Source organism: Bubalus kerabau, chromosome 1, assembly GCF_029407905.1.
Source record: "Bubalus kerabau isolate K-KA32 ecotype Philippines breed swamp buffalo chromosome 1, PCC_UOA_SB_1v2, whole genome shotgun sequence".
Lineage (NCBI taxonomy): Eukaryota > Metazoa > Chordata > Mammalia > Artiodactyla > Bovidae > Bubalus > Bubalus kerabau.
In genome coordinates, this window is record NC_073624.1 from 22,855,249 (window position 1) to 22,881,141 (window position 25,893).

The window sequence follows — 25,893 nt, forward strand, 5'->3', positions numbered from 1 at the left end:
AGAACAGATTATCCTAATATTACATAAACTCTTATAAACAATAAAAACACAAAAGTAGCATGGAGTCAGAGTGAGACACAATCCACCATTTGTTTTGTGAAGCTAGAAAATCCTGCATCTGAGATAAGAGAAAAAAGGTATCCCCACTTTCCTTTCCTGTTAACACTCATAGTTTTCTTGATGTCACTTCTTAGTTGTTTTTGTGTTTGTGTGTGCAATCTTTTTTTCTTTAATTTTTTTTTTTTTTTTTTTTTTTGGCAGTGTTTGGTCTTCATTGCTGCATGGGTTTTTCTCTAGTTGCAGCGAGCAGGGGTGCACAGGATTCTCTAGTTGCAATGCACAGGGTTGTCATTGCAGTGACTTCTCTCGTGGAGCAGGGGCTCTAGGTACACGGGCTTCAGTAGTTGTGGCTCGTGGGCTTGAGAGCACAGGCTCAGTAGTTGTGATGCACAGGCTTAACTGCTATGTGGAATCTTCCACATCAAGCATCGAAACTGTGTCTCCTCCATTGGCAGGCAGATTCTTCAATGCTGAGCCATCAGGGAAACCCTGTGTGTGCAATCTTCAAATGATTTGTATTTAGTATCTGTCCTTGGCCCCTTCTCTTCATCTGCATAATCTTTTTTAATTTTTTTTATATTGGAATGCAGTTGATTAATAAAATTGTGTTAGTTTCAAGTGTACAGCAAAGTGATTCAGCTATGCATATACATGTATCTATCCTTTCTCAAATTCTTTCCCCATTTAGGTTATTATAGAATATTGAGCAGTGTACCCTGCACTATGCTGATGAGTCATGTCATCTGCTGTCTTGGTTTCATCTGTCACTTACATCCCTTTTGTTGTTTAGTTGCCAAGTCATGTCCAGCTCTTCACAACCCCATGGACTGCAGCACACTAAGTTCCCTGTCCCTCACCATCTCCCGGAGTTTGCTCAAGTTCACATCGATTGAATCAGTGATGCCATCCAACCATCTCATCCTCTGTTGCCCTCTTCTCATTTTGCCGTCAATCTTTCCCAGCATCAGGGTCTTTTCCAATGAGTCAATTCTTCGCATTAGGTGGCCAGAGTATTGGAGTTTCAGCCTCGGCATCAGTCCTTCCAAAGAATATTCAAGACTGATTTCTTTAAGGATTGACTGGTTTGATCTCCTTGCTGTCCAAGGGATTCTCAAGAGTCTTCTTCAAACACCACAGTTTGAAAGAATCAGTTCTTTGGCACTCAGCCTTCTTTATGGTCCAATTCTCACATCCATACATGACTACTGGAAAGTCTATAGCCTTCACTGTATGAACCTTTGTCAGCAATGTCTTTACTTTTTAACACACTGTTTAGGCTTGTCATAGCTTTCCTGCCAAGAAGCAATCATCTTCTAATTTCATGGCTGCAGTCACCATCTGCAGTGATTTTAGAGCCCAAGAAGAGGAAATCTTACATCAAGTGTGTGTGTGTGAGTCACTCAGTCGTGTCAGACTCTTTCATGACTTCCAAATTTATACACTCAGACACTATCAGTTTTCTAATCTGCAGGCTCACCCATTCTTTACAAGTATTGAAAACATTTTGTCCAAAGCTATCCTCCTCACCTTGGGGCCCCTCCAGCTGCCTTTCATATCCTGTTGAATGGCACCATAATTGACCAAGTCTCCCATGTCAAACGCCTAGAAATCATCTTGATTTCTGTGTCTTTTTACTCCCTTCATCCTACAATTTAAGAAACCTGATGATTCTACCCCCTTAAGTCTCTCTGCTAAGTTCTTCCATTCCCATCCCTAATGCCACAGCTGTATTCTGAACACTGATTTCTTTCCCAGATCCCTTGCAAGAGGTTGGGCTACCTGCCTTCAGTCTCCTCAGTCCATCTAAATCCTGCTGGTTACTGTTCCATCACCCCACACATGTCTATGCCTTATCTTCACCTGGAACGTTCCTCCACTTCCTTCTCCATCAGACTTATCCCAATCAAGGAGTCTTTTCTATTTAATCCACTTTTATTCTTAACCCAACTCAAAATGGTATCCTTCTTTGATCTCTCATCATCTCATTTATAGTCTTATATAGCATTTGTTCAAAACAGTATACTTGCCATTTCTCTTGCTGCAAAGTAAGATCCTTGAAGGCATAATTTCTCTCTTTTATCTATGCAGCATGAATACCTATCATAATGCTTAACACATGATTCCATGCAAAAAAAATTCATTGAATGAAGAAATTAATGATTATATTAATGAATGAAAATTCATTTGAAAAATATTTGTTGAGCATATATTATATACCAGACACTATTCTAAGTATTGATGATATATTAGTAAACCTGGTCTTGTGGAGTCTTTTTTTGAAATGGGCATGTGATTAATTAAAATATGAATCAGATAAAAATGAGTCTGAGGAAGACAGGCTTCAAAACAGATATTGATTAATTCTGCTGCTGCTGCTAAGTCGCTTCAGTCGTGTCCAACTCTGTGCGACCCCATAGACAGCAGCCCACTAGGCTCCTCTGTCCCTGGGATTCTCCAGGCAAGAATACTGGAGTGGGTTGCCATTTAATTCTCCAATGCATGAAAGTGAAAAGTGAAAGTGAAGTTGCTCAGTCATGTCCGACTCCTAGCGACCTCATGGACTGCAGCCTACCAGGCTCCTCCGTCCATGGGATTTTCCAGGCAAGAGTACTGGAGTGGCGTGCCATTGCCTTCTCCGTTGATTAATTCTAACACTATCAATTTCACACTTAACTTTCCTCTCTTCATATCCTCCAGAATTAAATTTTGGAGGATAATAAGACTTTTCCATTTAAATAATAAGAATACACACACACACACCCCTGACAGTTTCTGTAAACAGAAACTCCAAAGTAAAGATCTTATGAAGTCTAAGTATATATGCAAATATTTACCTTCTTTTTGAGATATTTCAGGTCTCTCACCTGTCTGCCGATCAGGAGCAACAAGTGAGAGCGTCATATAGTTAATCTTCTTGTCATTGTTTTCTGGGAAGTGGAACAAAATCCATTCTCATCATAATAATTGGATAAAATAACAGTCTGTATTATAACTGAAATGAAGGTTAATAACTATTTTTAAAGGTATCAATAATTCTAAAATGATATCTTAATAAAAGACTATAACAGTTAATAACCATATAATGTCATGCTTTATGGACAAGAATTTACTAAGTACTTACTGCTATATGTGTACTGAAAATGAACATTTTTAATGCTTCTTTATAAATGTAACATTCCGCAACTTCAATTTACCAATTAAATAAAGGTGTTGAAAAAAGAAAGCTGGGCATATCGCTAAGAAATTAAAGCAATAATAGTATCTTCTGAGTTGTCATATTTTAAGTTAATTCTAGGCATCTATACTGTTTATTATCATTGTTTATAACCAAAGAGTTGATCACATTGAACTGACATTTTTATAAATCAAGTCAAATGTCCTGTCCAAAACATGTTGATCTGTATATATTTAGAGCTAAACAATAATAACAATGAAAAAGAATTTCTCAAAAAATAATATTAAAATGTTCTCCGTATGGAAATCTGATATCCAGCTCTCTGAATGTGCTCTAGTCTTTGCATCATCCATTTCATTAAATTTCTGGGAATTGACTATGTCATTTTTAGGCATAGTCAATGACTGTAATTTTTAGGTTAATGTAATAATAATAACAATAATAACAACTCACTATGTCCCAGGTACTATTTCAGGTATTTATATGCACTCATTTATTCAATCCTCACAACAATTCAGTATAATGGAAACTGCAAAGTTATACATCCCCATTTTATAGATGTGTAAACAGAGGCACAGAAAAATCTAACAAGCTTTACATACACATATGGAAAAAAAAATTCAAGTAATAATTATAAGTGCACAAGTTATAGTTATACATGACTGTAGTCATATGTTTCTGGTAGAAAATTTAATGATAAGAATATGCAGACTTATTCCAAAAGTTTCCTAGGCACCATTTGTCTCTTGCTTGTGTTTGTATATGTATCTGTGTACCTCATAGACCAAATTTCATTAAACGACAAAAGAAAAAGAAAACTAAAATATCCTCCCATTATCATCAATGTAATCACTGTTCAAGATGTATACTTTACAGAAAACTATATCTACTACAAAACAAGCTTAATTCCCAAGAGCATAGGCTAAATTATTAAATTGTACTTATGGCCAGTTATCCTAAGATCATCTCACCTCTGTGTGGTTTATGCCTCATGGTTTGGTATTCCAAGTTCTGGCAAGGAGTCTGTCTCATGAACCAAAAAGTTAGCAAAGTGACAATATGAGCAGAGTAAGAAGAGTCTAACTGCTCTGTGATGCGTCCCACACAGGAAGCCTCCCCTTAGAGTCACATTCATGCTGTTCTTCCTTCACACAAGAGGTTAAAGGATGAGGATATTTAAAGTCTGCTCAATATCAGATAATAAGGTCCTGTGTTCAACTAGCACATTTGCATCTGAGACCCACTATTGCCGAGCTATGATAATAGATACATCAGAAGGTAGAAAATTTGACTTTTTTTTTCCAGAATTCTGGCCAATTTTATTTTAAGGTTTGGATGCATCTTTTAAGGGATCTCCAACTTAAAAGGTATAATTTGTACAGAAGATCTTAAAATTATTTGTGTTTTTCCACGAAAGCAACACATTCATTAATTAACTCATTTAATGTGCATTTTACTGATCACGTAATTTTATGCCAGGCTATGTTCTAAATGCTGAAGATAGAGCAGTCAACAAATATAGCAAGTAAATTACCTCTTGGCTCATGGGGTTTATATTATAGTGAGGTGGAGGACAGTAAAGCAGTAAGTCAAGTGCATACTATACTAAACTGTGATTTTTAAAAACTAAGAAAAACATATTGGAAAAGAGGTGATAGTTTGGGGATAATAATGGAAAACCTCACTTGAGAAGGAAACACTTCAATAAAGTTTTAAAAGATACTACGGGAGATCATGAGTCTAAATATATAATAGATTGTTAACTCCATGAGAATAGAAAGCATGTCTTATTATTCACAATATCAATAATTGAATAAATACATTTAGAGAAACTTCTGTGTGCTTACCATTTTGTTAGTGAAATTATTTGATATTCATAAACAAATGATAAACTATGGAATAAAGATAAAATATATATGAATTGGGCTTCCCTGATGGCTCAGGGGATAAGAACCCACCTGCCAAGGCAGGAGACAAGAGTCCGACACTTCAGTTGGGAAGATCCCCTGGAGAAGGAAATAGCAACCCACCCCAGTATTCTTTCCGTGGGAAATCCCATGGACAGAGGAGCCTGGCAGACTACAGTCCATGGAGTCTCAAAGGAGTCAGAGAGTACTTAGCAACTGAACAACAAAGAGATAAATCAAAATTATGGAGAAAGAGCTAAAAATACATATGAATAGTTTAAGGCATTTCAAATATGTGAGTTAAGAAATAACTATTTCTTAAGTTATTTTTTAGGCACCTTCCTACAACTCTAGCTATCCTCTCCTTTTATTCTCTAATTTTATACTCTAATGAATTCACTCAACTGAAGCCACCATTTGACTTAAGCCAATCCCTTGTCCTGTGTGCCCAGTTCTATCACTCTCACCTTCTGTCTTTCCAAATTATAGTGGGCTAAATGTTATGTATCTGTCACGTTTCACATGAAAAATTAAATGGCTTATTTAAGAAAGCTTTTGTTGATTCCTAAAAGATGCTGCTGCTAAAGTGCTAAACTCAATATGTCATCAAATTGGAAAAGTCAGTTTTCATTCCAATCCCAAAGAATAGCAATGCTGAAGAATGTTCAAATTACCGCACAATTGCATTCATTTCACATATAAGCAAAGTAATGCTCAAAATTCTCCAAACTAGGCTTCAACAGATGTGAACAGAGAATTTCCAGATATTCAAGCTGGATTTAGAAAAGTCAGAGAAACTAGAGATCAAATCGCTGACATCCGCTGAATCATAGAAAGAGCAAGAGAATTCCAGGAAAACATCTACTTGCTTTATTGACTATGCTAAAGCTTTTGACTGTGTGGATCACAACAAACTGGAATATTCTTAGAGATGGGAGTGCCAGACCACCTCACCTGCCTCTTGAGAAATCTATATGCAGGTCAAGAAGCAACAGTTAGAACAAGATATGGAACAAAAGACTGGTTCCAAATTGAGAGAGGAGTACATCAAGGCTGTATATTGTCACCCTGCTTATTTAACTTGTACTAGAGAACATCCTGCAAAATGTTGGGCTGGATGAAACACAAGCTGGAATCAAGACTGCCGGGAAAAATATCAATAACCTCAGACATGCAGATGACACCACCCTTATGGCAGGAAGCAAAGAGGAACTAAAGAACCTCTTAATGAAGGTGAAAGAGGAGAGTGAAAAAGTTGGCTTAAAACTCAACATTTAAAAAACTAAGATCATGGCATCTGGTCCCATCACATCATGGCAAATAGATGGGGAAACAATGGAAATAGTGACAGACTTTATTTTCTTGGGTTCCAAAATCACTGTAGGTGGTGAGTGCAGCCATGAAATTAAGACGTTTGCTCCTTGGAAGAAAAGCTATGACCAACCTAGATAGCATATTAAAAAGCAGAGACATTACCTTGCTGACAAAGTCCATCTAGTCAAAGCTATGGTTTTACATCCATACAGTAGTCATGTATGGATGTAAGAGCTGGACCATAAAGAAGTCTGAGCACTGAAGAATTGATGCTTTTGAACTGTGATGTTGGAGAAGATTCTTGAGAGTCCCTTGGACTGCAAGGAGATCAAACCAGTCAGTCCTAAAGGAAATCAACCCTGAATATTCATTGAAAGGACTGATGCTGAAGCTGAAGCTCCAATACTTTGGCCACCTGATGGGAAGAGCCAACTCATTTGAAAAGACCCTGATGCTGGGAAAGACTGAGGGCAAAAGGAGAACAGAGTGACAGAGGATGAGATGGTTGGATGGCATCACCAACTCAATGGACATGAGCTTGAGCAAGCTCCAGGAGATGGAGAAGGATGGGGAGGCCCGGCGGGCTACAGTTCACGGGGTTGCAAAGAATCAGACACGACTGAGCAACTGAACAACAAAAAAGCTAGGTTATAATCTTTTTACATTTTCCCATTCCTCCAAATATTTCCCATAATAAAAATAGAATACAGGGGACTTCTTTGGTAGTCCAGTGGTTAAGACCTCACACTTGCAGTTCAGGATGTGTGAGTTCAGTGCCTGGTTGGGGAACTAAGATCCCATATACTGCACACTATGGCTAAAAATATTTTTTAAAAGTATGCATTAGAGTTCTTGCTAAATAGTCTCATTAGATTATATCACCAAAGAGGTGTGAGTCTTACCTGACTTTCTCATTAATATATTCTTGCAATTCAAAGGATAATGCACATTATAAACACTGAATACATGTGTGTGGCATTATCTAATAGACAAATAATCTTTGACTCTTTCTATCAAAATAGGGTCTCTTATCAACTTAGATTTTTATTTATTTGAGATCAAAGTTAAACCTAGGAATTTCATAAAGCTTTTAATATAAAGTTTCAAGCATCTCCCTAAATAAAATATCATATTCTTTTAAAATTTACATGCATTAATTGTCATCCTTTTCAAGAGTATAATTTGATGAGTTTTAACACATATGTAGTTTGTACCCACATGCATAACAGAGATAGAGGACATTTCTATCTCCCAAAAAGTTGCCTCATGCCCCTTTGTAAACAATCCCCTCACATCAGCCTTGTCCCTGACAACTACTAATCTGATTTTTTTCTCTATAAGCTTGCCTTTTCTGCAATATGAGTGAATTCATAATGATGTTTAGGTTTTTTATTATGACTTCTTTCTCTTTTCACAGTGCTATTGAGATTTATGAATATTGTTGTATACATCAGTATTTCATTCCTTCTTATGGCTGAGAGTATTCCACTGTATAAATTGTTATTCATTCAACAATTGTTCTATTGTCATTTCTTCACAAGGTGGTGAACATATGGGCTGTTTCTGGTGATAATGATAAAGTCATAACATTAATGTTATAGGGCTTTGTGTGGATGTCTGTTTTCATTTCTCCAGTGTGAATTTGTTGTTGTTTAGTCACTTAGTTGTATCTGACCCACCAGGCTCCTCTGTCCATGGGATTTCCCAGGCAAGAATACTTGAGCAGGTTGCCATTTCCTTCTCCAGGGCATCTTCCCAACCAGGGGATCAAACTCACATCTCCTGCATAGGCAGGTGGGTTCTTTACCACTGAGCCACCTGGGAAGCCCCTAGTGTGAATACCTAGGTATTCATTTCTGGGTCATATGGTAAGTGTGTATTTAGCTTCATTAGAAATTCCTAATTGTTTTCTAAAGTGGCTGTACCATTTCACATCTGTATGAGGATTTTCAGATATCTCACACCTTCACCAGCACTTGGCATTGTTCATATTGTAAATTTTAGCCATTATGATAGGTGCATGTACCTTGTTGTGGCTTTAATTTGCATTTACTAACAACCAATCATTTTTTTAACCATCTTTTTGTCATCTGCATATCTTCTTTGGTGAAGTATCTATTCAAATCACTTAACCATTGTTAATTGAGATTCATATAAACATACCATCAGTTGCTTGTCAGGTGAGCCTCTCCACTGGGCAGCTCCCAACATGGCAACTGGCTTCCCTCAAAGTGAGTGAGTGAGAGAGAGAGCGCCCAAGATGGAAGCCTATTGCAGCACTACTTTCAATAGCCAGGACATAGGAAAAAAACTAAATGTCCATCAACAGAGGAATGGATGAAGAAGACACGGTGTGTGTATATATATAATGGAATATTACTCAGCCATAGAAAGGAATGACATGTATATTGTCACCCTGTTTATTTAACTTATATGCAGAGTACATCATGAGAAACGCTGGACTGGAAGAAACACAAGCTGGAATCAAGATTTCCGGGAGAAATATCAATAACCTCAGATATGCAGATGACACCACCCTTATGGCAGAAAGTGAAGAGGAACTAAAAAGCCTTTTGATGAAAGTGAAAGTGGAGAGTGAAAAAGTGGGCTTAAAGCTCAACATTCAGAAAACGAAGATCATGGCATCCGGTCCCACTACTTCATGGGAAATAGATGGGGAAACAGTGGAAACAGTGCCAGACTTTATTTTTCGGGGCTCCAAAATCACTACAGATGGTGACTGCAGCCATGAAATTAAAAGACGCTTACTCCTTGGAAGGAAAGTTATGACCAACCTAGATAGCATATTGAAAAGCAGAGACATTACTTTGCCAACAAAGGTCTGTCTAGTCAAGGCTATGGTTTTTCCTGTGGTCATGTATGGATGTGAGAGTTGGACTGTGAAGAAGGCTGAGCACCGAAGAATTGATGCTTTTGAACTGTGGTGTTGGAGAAGACTCTTGAGAGTCCCTTGGACTGCAAGGAGATCCAACCAGTCCATTCTGAAGGAGATCAGCCCTGGGATTTCTTTGGAAGGAATGATGCTAAAGCTGAAACTCCAGTACTTTGGCCACCTCATGCAAAGAGTTGACTCATTGGAAAAGACTGATGCTGGGAGGGATTGGGGGCAAGAGGAGAAGGGGATGACAGAGGATGAGATGGCTGGATGGCATCACTGACTCGATGGACGTGAGTCTGAGTGAACTCCAGGAGTTGATGATGGACAGGGAGGCCTGGCGTGCTGCAATTCATGGGATCGCAAAGAGTCAGACACGACTGAGCGACTGATCTGATCTGAATGGACCTAGAGACTATCATACAGAGTGCAGTAAGTCAGAAAGAGAAAAACAAATACCATCTACTAAGGCATATATGTGGAATCTCGAAAATGGTACTGATAAATTTATTTGTAAAGCAGAAATAGAGACACAGAAGTAGAGAACAAACGTATGGACACTGAGGCAGAGAAAGGGGGAGGGAGGATGAATTGGGAGATTGGGATTGACATATATACACTATTGATATTATGTACAAAATAGATAACTAATGAGAATCTAATGTTTAGCACAGAAAACTCTACTCAGTGCACTGTGGTGATGTAAATGAAACCCCCAAAAAAGAAAGGATATGTACACATATGGATGACTCATTTTGCTGTACAGAAAAAAACTGACACAGAAGTGTAAAGCAGCTATACTCCAATTAAAAAAGAAGCAAACACTTCTTGGCTGAGCAAGCAGAATAAGAAAACTGGCTAAATTGTTTAACTGAAGATGAACTAGCTGACTTTTACCATTCAAGCTTTGTTCTTCAGGATCCTACCAGCATGTATTTACCATATCCTGTGGCTGGAGATGTCTGAACTCTGTGATCAAACTGCTAGCCTGAGATCTGGAGACTGGTGCTTCACCTAAGCATCAGAAGTACATGTTCTTCTCTCCTTAACTTCTGCATTAAAGGAAAAAATAAATTTCTCTAAAGAGAAATGGACACATATTTTAAAATATATGGAAGTCTAACCAAAGAAGTGATATATTGTTATTTTTACCGTGTTTCCCAGGTGAGGCTTCCCTGGTGGCTCAGACGGTAAAGAATCTGCATGGGAGACCCAGGTTTGATCCCTGGGTCGGGAAGATCCCTTGAAGAAGGGCATGGCAACCCACTCCAGTATTCTTTCCTGGAGAATCCCATGGACAGAGGAGCCTAGTGGGCTACAGTCTGTGGGGTCAGAATAAGTAGGACACGTCTGAGTGAATCTCTGTCTGTGTCCCAGGTGGCTCAATGCTAAAGAATCTGCCTGCCAATGTAGGAAACAGCAGCAACAGCATACTTAGAAGAGAACCACAAATAACACCTGTGTAGTTACAGAAGGGCAAAAATAGAAGACAGGAATCACGAAAGGCCACTTTAGAGGCTGCCTACCACACTCATATAGAAATACAATTATACATGGACTATATATCCTGTAAATTTCATACAATTACTGATTAGTTGTCATATCTCTTTTGTAGATTCTTTGAGTAAACTATGTACAATTAGAACCTCAGCAAATAAATTTGTCTTTCATTTTTTCTAGTCTATGCATTGTATTTCTTATTCTTGATCAACTACATGGTCTGGAGTCAATACAACATTTAAAAAAGGTAGGGAGAGTGTATATCCTGGCTTTGTTTTCAATCTTAGGAGTAAAGCATTCAGTCTTTCACCTTCAATTATGATTTGAGATACAGTTTTGTTTTGTTTTATTTTCTTTAGGTGTGCTTGCTAGCAGGTTATCTTTTGTTCACAACTTTCTAAGACCTTTTATCAAGAATAAAAGTTGGATTTTCTCATGTATTTTTCTGTGTGTGGGCTTCCCTGGTGGCTCAGCAATAAAGAATCCACCTGCAATGCAGAAGTCAAGGGTTTGATCCCTGGGTTGGAAAGATACCCTGAGAAGGAAATGGCAACCCACTCCTGTATTCTTACCTGGAGAAGCCCATGGACAGTGGAGCCTGGTATGCTACAGTCCATGGGGTCAGAAAGAGTTGGACACAGCTTAGCGACTAAATAACAGCAACATGGTTATTCTTTTATACTGTGCTGAAATAGAGAATTACATTAATTGTTTTCAAATGTTGAAACAAAATTGAATTCCTGGGACAAATCCCACTAGGTCATGATGTGTTAGTAATTTTTATATTGCTGAATTGGATTTGCTAATATTTTGTTAAGAAATTTTGATCTATCCAGGACAGATATGGGTCTATAATTTTTTTCTTAAAAAAAAATTTTTTTTTTTTGCATGTGGTGAATGTTCCATGCTCCATGTGCACATGAAAAGAATATGCTTTTTCTATTGTTGAGTAGAGGGCTCTATATACATCTGATATGCAGTTTGGTTGCAAAGTGCTCTTTCAAATTTTCTAAATCCTTATTGCGTTTTTGTTTTGTTTTTGTTTTTTTTTTTTGCCTAAATATCCTGAATAATTGCTGATAGAAGCATGTCAAAGTGTCCAAATGAAATCAAGGATTTGTCTATTTCCCCTTTCAATTATATTAGTTTTTACTTTATGTATTTTCAAATTCTTTTATTGGGTATATATGCACTTTGAATTTTTAGGCATCTTATTATGCTGATTCCTTTAACATTATGTGATATGTGTCTTTATCCCTATAGTAGTTAATGAAATTTTCTTTCAGTACTACAAAGAATGTCACTTTATCACCTTCCAGTTTGCATACTTTCAGATGGGAAATCTATGATTCTTACTGTCTCAAAGCTCTTGGATGATCTGTCAAGTTTCACTCTTTTTTTATTCTTTGTGACTCACTTGGGATATTTCTGTTGATCTATCTTCGGGTTTACTAGGATCTTTTTCCTCTCTCTCTCAGGTGTCCAGTTTTCTGACAAGCCCATGGAAGGAATGATTTATTTCTGATATCATAGTGTTTCCCATCTGATATTTCCATTTGACTCTTTTTTTATATAATCTTCATCTCTCAAATAAAATTTCCCCATATACTCATGTATGTTTTCCTAAGTTTCCACTAGTATTTTGACAAGTTAAAAGTTATTCTCAAAAAGTTTGATGATGCTAATTCCAACGTCTTGAACATACCTGAGTTTATTTCAGCTGTGTGCTTCCCTTGCAGCTCAGTCAGTAAAGAACCTGCCTGCAGTGTAGGAGAACTGAGATCGATTCCTGGATTGGGAAGATCCCCTGGAGAAGAAATGGCAACCCACTCCAGTATTCTTGCCTGGAAATCCCCGTGGACAGAGGAGCCTGGCAGACTACACAGCATCACAAGAGTCAGACATGACTTACCAACTAAACCACCAGCACACCATTTTAACTTTTGGCAATGGGTCATTGTCTCCCTTTTTAGCACATGTGTGTCAAATAATTTTTACTGAATGGCAAACATTGTATGTTTGGCTAGAAAAAAGATACCTCTTCTTCTGTAAGACTAATAGTGTGGGACCTTGGGCTGGTTTATAGTTCATTGTTTCTGAGGTCGTCTTTGTTATATGCAGACTTCAAATTTTCAGCAATATGGTGCTACAACCTAATGCTTACTGTGGGGTCTTGGTAACTGAAGGTTTTTTCTGAGTTGTTTTTTTTTTTTTAGTTTTTTTTTTAATTTATTTATTTTAATTGGAGGCTAATTACAATATTGTAGTGGGTTTTGCCATACATTGACATGAATCAACCATAAGTGTACATGTGTTCTGAGTGTTTTTGATTCAAGTCTACAATTTCAGCAGATCTGAAGGGAGTCTCTCTCCAAACTCTTGCCCTCCCACAGTGGTAAGCTTCTATAGCTTGTAACATCAAGTATGACAGTGTGGGAGACAGTAGAAATTCGAAGTTCTCTTGATCTAATCTCAGTCTCAGACAGGTACTGTCTGCCTCAGCCTTAGGAGTGTGGCTTTCTCAGCATTCCTGCCTCTCCTCCTCAGTAGCCAAGCTCTTTCTTGTATCTGTTGGGGTCTTAGTCAGGAAAGAATTTCCCTCTCTGCTGTAGGTGTGGCAGAACCGGGTTTTATATACAGTATGTGGAATCCTTGGCCCCAGAGAGTTCCTTGCTTTTCTCTCAGGATTAAAGATAATTTTATTCTAGTCTTTCCTTGGCAGCATCACCTTTTTGTCTAGGACCAGTGATGAAAGAGTTGCCTGCTCCACCTTGAGCAGTAGAATCTGCTGTTTGTGACGGTGCAAGGCTTGTGGTGGGAGCAATTGTGGTTTCCTTTCTTTTCAGTTCAGTTCAGTTCAGTCGCTCAGTTGTGTCTGACTCTTTGCAACCTCATGAACTGCAGCACAACAGGCCTCCTGTCCATCACCAACTACCGGAGACCACCCAAACCCATGTCCATTGAGTCTATGATGCCATCCAATCATCTCATCCTCTGTCCTCCCCTTCTCCTCCTGCCCTCAATCTTTCCCAGCATCAGGGTCTTTTCCAATGAGTCAGCTCTTTGCATCAGGTGGCCAAAGTATTGGAGTTTCAGCTTCAACATCAGTCCTTCCAGTGAACACCCAGGACTGATCTCCTTTAGGATGGACTGATTGGATCTCCTCACAGTCCAAGGGAATCTCAAGAGTCTTCTCCAACACCACAGTTCAAAAGCATCAATTCTTCGGTGCTCAGCTTTCTTTATAGTCCAACTCTCACATCCATACATGACCACAGGAAAAACCATAGCCTTGACTAGACGGACCTTTGTTGGCAAAGTAATGTCTCTGCTTTTTAAATGCTGTCTAGGTTGGTCATAACTTTCCTTCCAAGGAGTAAGTGTCTTTTAATTTCATGGCTGCAGTCACCATCTGCAGTGATTTTGGAGCCCCGAAAAATAAAGTCTAACACTGTTTCCACTATTTCCCCATCTATTTGCCATGAAGTGATGGGACAGGATGCCATGATCTTCGTTTTCTGAATGTTGAGCTTTAAGTTAACTTTTTAAGTCATCTCTTTCACTTTCATCAAGAGGCTTTTTAGTTCCTCTTCACTTTCTGCCATAAGGGTGGTGTCATCTGCATATCTGAGGTTATTGGTATTTCTCCCGGCAATCTTGATTCCAGCTTGTGCTTCCTCCAGCCCAGAATTTCTCATGATGTACTCTGCATATAAGTTAAATAAGTAGGGTGACATATAGCCTTGACATACTCCTTTTCCTATTTGGAACCAGTCTGTTGTTCCATGTCCAGTTCTAACTGTTGCTTCCTGACCTGCATACAGATTTCTCAGGAGGCAGGTCAGGTGGTCTGGTATCCCTATCTCTTTAAGAATTTTCCACAATTTATTGTGATCCACACAGTCAAAGGCTTTCCTTTGATCAGCTACAAAGAGACTTTGCTTTTAGCCATCTCCTAGCATCACTTTATTTTCTGAGACCAGGAGGGAAACAGGGAGGTTTATCTTACTTCTTCTAAAATGGAGGAAATTTTTTGCTTCTATTCTTTCCCCAATAGCCATTCCTGGGAGTAGGAGAGTTTCCTGGCCCTCCCTCAGTGTCTCAAAGTTTTTGCTACATGTGAGAACAAGATCTGGGAAATGATGATGTTTCATGCCTCTCCATCACTAAGGGGCTTGCCTGCATCTCCTACTCTGCCCCAGTCTGTCTCATGAGCTCCCACTGGAGGTCTGTTGAAAAGACCTGGTGAGAGAGAGTGGACTCCCTTTATGTTTAGGGCTCTTGGGATTCTAAACTGTCAAGATAGCCCACATTCAACCTTTTAGAGTTTGTTAAAGGCTAAGACTCCATGCTTTCTATTCAGGGAGCCTGGGTTCAATCCCTGGTCAGAGAACTAGATCCCACATGACTTGACCTAGAGTTTGCATGCCAAAACAAAGATCCCGTGCAGCTAAATTTAAAAAATAAATAAATAAATAAGGGTTTGTTAAAATATCTGCTACTTTTATCTTATGCACTTTTATGGCAGCCACTGTTTCTCCCCTGCCTCAGATAAAGCTCTTTGTGAGTTCTATCTTTCCTCAGGGTGGAGTTGTGGGGGGAAAGGGAGCTTGTCCCTCTTTGGCACCATTTACTTTGTGACTTTGTCACTCCGACACGCTCAAATAAAGTTGAAATTTTGTAGATGATATAGATTTTCCTTGTCAGAGGAAATGACTTTTTGATGTGGCCTTCTATGTTCTAAGCAGAAGAGTATGTAAGATGATTTTTTTAAAGTCAACTGGCTCAGTTTCTTTAAAAATGTATTTCTGAATTAGCATTATTGGATTGCTCTGCTAAGATTAAAAAACACTTTGTGAAAATAATTGAATTTTGGATGGCTTTTCAATGATGGCATTCTAGTAAGTGAATTGTAGGCTGTACGTATATCCTTTATATAGAGATATTTCGGATTCATTTTGATATTTGGCAAAACTAATACAATTTTGTAAAGTTTAAAAATAAAATAAAATTTAAAAAAAAAACAATAAAAAAATTAGTGGCAACTTTGCTGAGTCACTGTGGCTCCCTTAACAAAAATTTGAATCAAATTGAGGAAATCATGCATAGAAAATTAATGTGAAATAATTGATGGTGATCTTAAATTGACATAAATAAATAATGGATACCACACAAATCTGGAAATTATTATTATAGAACTCAATATTAATTTCCTTTATCTATTGACAATCAGCCATGTGGAATGTACCTACAGTCATATGTTTATAGTTGTGTATTCATAATGATTATTTCTAATATTTTGTATTTTTAAAGCTTTATTCTTTGCATTTATCTGAAATGTTAAGTTTTTTGTAAAGAATCTATATATTTTTTTTTAATTGTCAGTTTAATTAAACAGGAAAATAAGTAACAGCTAGAAGGGAGTTTAAAAGAATCTTTAGGTGATTATGGATAATGAATTTTTTCTTCTTTGTAATTTTATGCACTGTATTAATTTCTAATAATTTTAATTATAATCCAGATGTTTTAACTATATACTGTCATGCATTTAAGAATGTTGAACAAACTTTTTTAAGAAATTCAAGTGTTATGTTTGTGATCAAGTAGACTCTTGAGAAGAGTACATACAATAACTGCTGAATGTTGTTAAGAAACTCCAGAAATATGTTCAATAAAATGTAGAATTTTAAAGCAAAAAAAATGTAATTCTTGGTGATTACAAAATAAAACTGCATTTGTACCATGAATCATCAATTCTCTATCATCTTTGATTAGAGAGTAAAAGAAAAACCTATGACATATATAGGGCTTCCCTGGTGGCTCAGACAGTTAATAATCTGCCTCCAATACAGGAGACCTGGGTTCAATCCCCAGGTGAGGAAGATGCTCTGGAGAAGGGACTGGCAACCCATTCCAGTATTCTTGCCTGGAGAATTCCATAGAAAGAGAAGCCTGGTGGGCTATAGTTCATGGGGTCACAAGAGTTGGACATGACTGAGCCAGTAAAATTAACATAACATACATATGTTAAACACACTTGACACATATATTAAAATAGTATACATTTAAATATTTAATTTGCAATATACACATTTAATATATGGTTAAATACACACCTTTCTAATTTAAATAGAAAATAGTACAAGAGAGGGGAGCTAATCTCTTTTAAAATGGTGGTTAGTACTGATGATAAATGGAAATTATAATGGAGTAATCACAGTTCAGGCATAAAAAATAGACTCAGCAGCCATTGACGATGTGGTTTCAGACACGACTCTGCACTTCTGAGAACTTGTATTTTCTCCAAACTGAATCAAGCCCAAGGCCACTCTCAGGCATATTTAGAACAACATCCACCAGCTGCAGCATTAAAATCTCAAGGTCCCCCTGGTAACTATGCCACCATTTCAGGCCCCAACCATTCCTTGCTTAGCAAGCACCCTTACTCCTTGCCAGCTCCAATTATAATTCTTGACAAACAGCTTATGTAACTAACTGTGGCCTTGGAGTTTTGCTTTTATTGGCTTCCTGCATTAGGTAGTCCATCAGAACACGATTCAAGTACCTCTTGAATCTGTGTCTCCCAGACTGCAGTTCTAACAAACCCCAAACAAACGCTTCTTTTATTTCAATCAGGTCTCCATTTCTAAAATGTTGGTGAACAGTGTTAATTAAAGGCACTAAGAACTCAATAAATGTCTGTTGCATAAAAAAAGAATATATGAACGTATTAATATATATATGAGGGAACCTATAAATATAGAAACAGAGTTATAGGGCTATTATTTGGGTTGTTTTCTAGTCCTCCAAGTTTTCCCTCCCTTTTCACTCACCCTGAAAATCACTCGTTCTTGTCCAGCCTGGAACAAAGCTGACACTACTTTGCAAAGTCCCCTAGGAGGCTGAAGTGGAGGTACTTGTTGAGCTTGGTATTTTTCCCTAAGTACTGTGGAAGGGAAAAGCAGGAGAGCAGAGCACAAAATGAAATGGGAATGGAACTAATAAGAGACCCTTTCAACATAATGGAACAGAAAGTAAGAAATGACCCAATTGTCCGAGATCATCCATTTCCTACCACCTATCTAATTTCTCTGGGCAACTTACAGTTCTGAACACTTTTAAGCTCTCCTCAAGAGAAGGTGGAAAACTTGGATACCTTGTGTGGGGTTGGAATCACAAAAGGATAATTCTGACACCTGACCAAGATGGAAGTGAACTGAATTTCTTGTTTACAAGTTTCCTGGTAGCTCAGACAGTAAAGAATCTGCCTGCTAATGCAGAAAATCTGGATTCAATCCCTGGGTTGGGAAGATCCCCTGGAGAAGAGAATGGCTACTCAAACTAATATTCTTGTCTGGAGAATTCAATGGACAAAGGAGCCTGGCCAGCTGCAGTCCATGGGTCGCAAAGAGTCAGACAAAACTGAGCAACTAACAATAGTTCTAACAATAATTCCCATGTGAACAAGAGAAGAAGGAAAATTCTACTACAGAATAAAAGAATGACCCTTAATAAGAGAAAAGATATAGAAACTTTCATTCTGAGAGCAGACTCTATCAGGGAAATAACAATCAGAAAACATAGCTTTGAAATGGAAATGCTAGTTGGAACCTTGTCTGAAGAAATATACAGCAATTTCTCTTGTCTAAGAATGCAGTTCCAAGAAAGGAATTCTCAGACTGATGCACTCAGAGGGCATTGGTTAACACAATTAATGGGTTGCAAATGAGTAGGACAGGACTTAGCAACTATGCAACAATGAAAGCATAATTAATACTTTCACTGTGAAATAATTAAAAATAAACAAGAGCAGAGGTCCTTTAGCACGGTCCCTGGGACCAGAAGCATTGTATCACCTGAGAACTGTTAAAAATGCAAATTCCATAGCCACACCCCAGAATCACTGAATCAGAAACTCTTGAGATGGAGCTAAACATTCTGTATTTTCACAAATTCTCCAGATGATTCTGATGCAAGCTAAAGTTTGAAATCCACTGATACTAACATTGGAAGCAAATGAGTCACAGCTATTAACAGTCCCTCCCTTTAAGCCCATGTGTAGGAGAAACAAAAAAATGAAAAACCAAAAGGTTGAATAACCCAGAGGTTAATCATAGTTCAGAAGTAAGGATGTACCTAAAGGTAAAAGTCTTTCTTAACCTAGATACCAAATGGGAGGGAATATGTTGAATCATTTATGCCACTTCCCATTATGTTTTTAAAGAATAACAACCAGGCTGAATTGCAACTCTATGTTTTTGCCTTCATCTCAAGTTTTGATACCTGAAAAAGGTAAATTCCAGGTCCAGACTAATAGAGTATTATTGCTCACTTGATAGCAATACACCAAGATCAAGCATGATGCTAGAGAGATTCAATTCAGCCTAAATAGAGATGAAGCCCTGAACTCACCGTTCGGGGATATATCCTAGTGACTTCTCCTCTTAGTGAACTTACATTTGCAATTTTTCATGCTCACCTACTTTCCTACCGGCACCTCACCCTTCTTAGCCCACTTTCTTTGGTTATGAATTAGTTAAAGCTCAGGGAATGTCATCGTTGGACATTGCTTTATCAAAGTATATTTGAACCAATAGTAAAATTCAAATGGCAATTAAATAACACATGTGAGGGGGTTTTTTTGTTGTTTTTTTTTTTTGCATTCCAGTCCCCTATGATGAAAAGGACATCTTTTGGGGGTGTTAGTTCTAAAAGGTCTTGTAGGTCTTCATAGAACTGTTCAGCTTCTTCAGTGTTACTGGTTGGGGCATAGACTTGGATTACTGTGATACTGAATGGTTTGCCTTGGAAACGAACAGAGATCATTTTGTCGTTTTTGAGATTGCATCCAAGTACTGCATTTCGGACTCTTTTGTTGGCCATGATGGCTACTCCATTTCTTCTAAGGGATTCCTGCCCTCAGTAGTAGATATAATGGTCATCAGAGTTAAATTCACCCATTAAGTTATGACCAACCTAGATAGCATATTGAAAAGCAGAGACATTTCTTTGCCAACAAAGGTCCGTCTAGTCAAGGCTATGGTTTTTCCTGTGTTCATGTATGGATGTGAGAGTTGGACTGTGAAGAAAGCTGAGCACCAAAGAATTGATGGTTTTGAACAGTGGTGTTGGAGAAGACTCTTGAGAGTCCCTTGGACTGCAAGGAGATCCAACCAGTCCATTCTGAAGGAGATCAGCCCTGGGATTTCTTTGGAAGGACTGATGCTGAAGCTGAAACTCCAGTACTTTGGCCACCTCATGCGAAGAGTTGACTTATTGGAAAAGTCTCTGATGCTGGGAGGGATTGGGGGCAGGAGGAGAAGGGGACGACAGAGGATGAGATGGCTGGATGGCATCACTGACTCAATGGACATGAGTCTGAGTGAACTCCGGGAGTTGGTGATGGACAGGGAGGCCTGGCATGCTGCGATTCATGGGGTCGCGAAGAGTCGGACACGACTGAGCGACTGAACTGAACTGAACTGAACTGAAGTGAGTTTTAGATCACCTGCTGTTTGTCTGTCTCAATCTGACCCTCCACCATAATGAGGACAATTAAAAGTACATTCTAAAAAACATAGCAAAATGCTCTATGAAAATGAAATATAAAAATAGACCTAGACTTCCTGAGAGGTTGTCAACATATCTAGCAGAGGAAGAAAAGTAGCTGGAGGTACCTCACTATCTGAGCTAAAACCACACAGGAAGTCTCAAACTCAAGGAGCTCACAGTACTGCAAGGCTCAGGGTAATGTACATTTCACTGTGCAAGGCAGGGTGACCCTGACAAGTACTTCCTCTCTTTCCTCACTTTCATGCAAGGTCTAGAAACAATGAAAAAAAGATAAAACTTTTAAATATTACTGATTTGAGATCTACCTTTAAATCTCTGGCTCATTTTAAATTTGGCCTCTTGAGAATGGATTCCAGTACAGTAACAGTAAGAAACATACACATGAGAATCTGATACTATATTAAAGCGTCTGATGATTGCAAATGGAGTGTTTGATCCCGGAAGTTGTTGTTTTATGTGTACGTGCTCAGTCCTGTCCGACTCTTTGTGACCCTATGGACTGTAGACCACTAGGCTTCTCTCTCCATGGAATTCTCCAGGCAAGAATACTGCAGTGGGTAGCCATTTCCTTCTCCAGAGGATCTTCCCAACCCAGGGATCCAACCTGTGTCTCCTGCATTGGCAGGTGAATTCTTTAACACTGAGCCACCTGGGAAGCCCCTGTTGTGTTTTTAGAGTAGTTTTCTTTCTTTGCTCAGAGATGAGTGTGAGACAATTCTTTTTTCTGTCATCTAGTGTCTATTGTTTACTAAGTGAACCAAACTAGCATTTAGAAAACCCATGTGTCAAGCATAGTCTGGGGGAGTTGGGGGGTATTTTTGTTATTGTTGCTGTTCCACTTAAGCCACTTCATCTGTTCCTCAACAAACTTGATAACAGATTGTTTTCGTCATTTTATTGATGAAGACACTCAGATGTAGGAGCATTAAGTGACTCACAAAAGGGCACACAAATCCATATATGTGACTTTATGTAGAATATTTGTATTTACCTTTAAAGAGCTCCCTTGTGGCTCAGATGGTAAAAGAATCTGCCTGAAATGCAGAGGACCCAGGTTCCATCCCTGAAAAATGGCAAACCACTTCAGTATTCCTGTCTGAGAAATCCCATGGACAGAGGAGCCTGGTGGGCTACAGTCCATGGGGTCACAAAGAGTCGGTCATGACTAAGTGACCTACACTTTCACTTCACTTTTGCTTTTACAGATAAAGAATAATGTGTACATTAATGTAATGAGAATTATTATATACACATTCTCATCCCACTTTTCTGTTAAGTGAAATTCCAAAAACCAAAACAAAAATATTGGACTTTCCACAGAATCATTTTGCTTTTTACATTCAAGAGCTATCATGCACAAAATTTAATTGTGAGAGATAGGAACAAACTGGGCAGACTAGATTTTTGCCTCCAGATGACCAGTATGAACTCACAATATCAGGAAATGAGTGAAGAGAGGAAGTGGCTAGTTCAGGGGTCTAAAAGTAGGCAGGCAGGGCGTTTCTGAGAACCATGTGGGGTGAGGAGAGAACCACCAAGCTCCAGCACCGTTTGCAGCCTAAATTAGTGCCAGCTAAAAACTGTCGTTCACCATCTGGTTCTGACAAGGATGAAGTCACTGGCCCCTGCGGTCCTGACCTTGAACAGACTCTGAAAGGAGTCCAAGGTGGAGATCAGGAATGAGCCCTCTGTGCTCTGAAAAAAACTGGCAGAACAGGCCTTCACATAATTAGATATTTTTAGGAGAAGAGTTTATGAGCCCAATGTTTTGCATCTTCTGATGTCTAGAGAAGCACTAAAATCATTAAAAGAGAGATTGTTCCTCATGACTAGCAGCAACCTTCTTGTGACTAGTAGCAAACCTCTGCCAAAATGTGTGCTTAACTACACAAACCCCCCCTTCACTAATATATAAATATATATGTGTATGTGTGTATATATATATATATATGTATGTATATACTGATCTCACTCTGTACTTCTTTGGAGCAGTTTCTCAGAACCATCTGACATGCTGTCTCCTGGGCTGTAGTGCTCATTTGGCCCAAAAAAACTCAACTCACAACACTCATGTTGTGCATTTTTTTCCATTGGACATAAGGAAAGTTGTGCTTTGTTGAGAGCATTTCCATTCACTATTCTGCCTTCAAAACAATTGTCTAATATCTCCCTCATCAGTACTGCATCTTAAATGTTTAGCAAGTGAAAGGCCATGGATCAGACCTTCTGTCAGTCTTAGGGAGAAAGATCCACCTCTCACCCTCACCCCCACCCCCTCCCACCACCCCAATCTCCCTAACACATCCTCAGGCCCACAGTCCAGCAATACCTTAGTGGCCTGTGGGGCTAGAACTTCACACCCCAGTGCTAGTCCATACTCATTCAGTCACATCCCTCTAGAGAGAAGAAAAGCAACCCAAAATACAGGGCTTTTTTTAAAAGGGTAATGCCTCTCCAAAAAGAGCTGCCCACGTGTTTTCCTTCTTCACACATACACTCTGTTGTGCTAAACCAGAGAAGAGAGAAAACCTTTTGAAAATCTGTTACTAAAACTCATCTCAGCCTCACAATCGAAATGCAGTTAACCTCAGACAAGCAAGTTTTTCATAGCAGTTGTTTTATATCATCCTCCACCTTAATCACAGCAGCAACAATCCATTTCTCACAGGTAGATAATACCTTTGCCAACAGAATGGTACTCATAACCACTGGATAGATAATGTAAATATTATTTACTTGTGTGTCATGGCTGTTCTTGGAAATTCTTAATGAAAAATATGTGTAAAATTCAGTAAATCACAGTCACAAATCAAATATTGGAGACCAAAATGGAGAACTGAGGGAATTTCCTGGTCCAGGGTTTAGGACTCTGCACTTTCACTGAGAGGGTCCGGGTTCAATCCATCTCTGGTCTGGGAACTAGGATCCTGCAAGCCCCGTGCAATGTGGAAAAAAAAACCTGGGAGAGTTGAGACTAACGAATGAGAGAAAGAAAATGTATCAGACCATTAATAGTCTTATTCATTGCACCTGTCATATTACTTTATATAGTATCTGTTTATACGTCTCTCTCTCCAAGTTGACCATATGTTCAGTAAAGACAAAAACTGTGTCTTATTTTCTTTTGTATAACCATCACCCAGTGTGATGTCTGACATATGAAAAACACTAATCATTAGATAAATGAATATTTTTATGGTTTAACATAGCAAAGGACAGAATTTTTAATTATGATTAGCACAAAATTTTTTATTCCCTTCTTCTTTGTTCTCACACTTGATTTCTGCTTATTAAAAAATACGATGCTATTTCCATCTACTCATTACTGAAAATTGGAACAACAAAGAAAATATGAAGAAAAAAACCTTAAAATCTCGTTATAAAATTATGCTATAAATTTATGCTATAAACATATAAAATATGTTTCCTTTCCATATTTTCTGTGTATATTTTGTGCATAGGAGGAGTTACACATTATTTTATGATTTTTCAACTAGCATTATATCAGGAGCATTTCTTACATTTTGAATACTTCATAAATATAATTTTTAAATTTTTGTATTTTTCAATTGTAGGGTAATATCATATATATTCAGCCTTTCTCCTATTGTTGGATATAAGATTTTCCTAGTATATGGAAAGTCAAATTATACTGACATAAAAAAATCAAATTGTGTAGTATCTTGTTCATATGTATTATTTTTTGAAGACAGAGCTCTAAAGTGGAATCATTAGTTCAAAAAGTGATAGCATTTTTAATACTACAGATATATTTTGCCAAATCTATTTGCAATTCTAGTCTACTAACATTACGAGTAGCAGCTTATGAGAATGTATTTATTTCTTTAATCTTATGAGTAAGATATTTTCAAATTGAAGCAGCTTAATTTCAGAACTTGATTAGTACGACGATGCCATCTGCTGGCCATAGTACAAAATTACAAAAGCAGAAGTGGAGGAGCCCCTTTGGAAACGGCAAAATTATTGTGACTATTATCGGTCTTACAGGTTTTCAGAAAGTGCTCTTGCTATTTGGGTTTCTAATTATCCTCAGCAACCATATAAAATTTATTTATATATTTATTTTATTTATATTTATTTATAAATACAATATATTTATTGTAAGCTTTAGCTTGCAATCTTTCAAATGATACTTATTAATGCATCTTGTTCGACCTGAATTTCTGGAGAACTTCACATGGTGACAAGTCTATCGCCTGCTGAAGACAGATATGAGTCACAAAGCATGAGCTCAAGGTCATAGTTTACCAGGGATACACAAAGGCTTTTGCAAATGGAAAATAAAATTACTAATATTTGTGATTTGAATCATCCTTATTTTATAAAATGCACAAATGCATATCTCATAGTACAGGCAACCTCTACAGTGGCCCCCAAGTACAATTCCCCACCCCTTAGTATCCATACCATTTTGGAATCCTCTTCCCAAGAGAGCCAATGCATTTCCATCTCTCTCTCTTTCTTTCTCCAGTCTCTCCCCCACCCCCATAGGAAGCAAACTGCTGTGATGTGAATGGTGGTGGTGGTTTAGTCGCTCAGTGGTGTCCTACTCTTGCAATTCCATGGACTGTAGCCTGTCAGGCTCCTCTGTCCATGGAATTCTCCAGGCAAGAATGGAGTGGGTTGCCATTTCCTTCTCCAAGGGATCTTTCTGAATCAAGAATCAAACCCGTGTCTCCTGCGTTGCAGGCAGACTCTTTACCAACTGAGCTATGAGAGAAGCCCCTGTGATGTGAATAGCCCTATGAAAAGGCCGACATGGCAAAGAATTTGGGTCTCCAGTCAATAGCCAGTGATGACCTGAGACCAGCCAACACCCATGTGAGTGAGCTCGGAGGTGGGAGCTCCCTAGTCAAGCCTTGACCTGAGACCCCACCCCTGACCCGCACCTTGAAGGCAGCTTCCTAAGAAACTGAGTCAATCACCCAGCTTATCTGTGATTCACTGTTCACTAATAAAGACAATTTGAAACCTACTGAAACATTTCAACATTAATTTCTACTTAAGTACTCAAATTAAGTCCTATAAAATTTTTAAATTTCAGTTAAAGTATCTAACTCTTTGGAACACCTCAAGAAGCAAATACAAGTAAAATTATTACAAAACCTATTGCTATTCTTGTACTTACATTTATTTTAAAATAAAGCAGTAGCTTTTAAAGTTCATTTCATGTGTTATCCCTATAATTTTTATACTTCTCTAAGGTTATAATTGCACTTAAACTGTCCAATAGTTGTTACATTATTAGATCCTTGAATACTTTTCTAGTTTTCAGTAATCTCTATGGACCAAAAAAGCAAAAATACTTCAGGAAATAGTTTGTCAAACAACTGATTTTTAGATTGTTTCTCATCATGACTGAACTCAAGCTGCAGACCATTAAGTTGGCTCTTGTTTTAAACTTAATTTATTACAAAAATGAAACATTTGGAATTCTCACCTTTCAT

The 25,893-nt window shown here is 38.1% G+C and overlaps 1 protein-coding gene across 1 annotated transcript in view; it reads right to left on the reverse strand.

The window, feature by feature from the left end:
* LOC129641399 (C-type lectin domain family 7 member A-like) overlaps positions 1 to 17,797 on the reverse strand; it is a 40,102-nt gene extending 22,305 nt beyond the window's left edge. Inside the window, exons 1-2 of the mRNA XM_055566130.1 lie at positions 17,686 to 17,797; positions 2,895 to 2,987 (exon numbers count right to left, since the gene is read on the reverse strand). Coding sequence (XP_055422105.1) covers positions 2,895 to 2,961 — 67 coding nt within the window. The 5' untranslated portion in view covers positions 2,962 to 2,987; positions 17,686 to 17,797. The remainder of the gene's footprint in view (positions 1 to 2,894; positions 2,988 to 17,685) is intronic.
* Between the last annotated feature and the right edge of the window lie 8,096 nt (positions 17,798 to 25,893).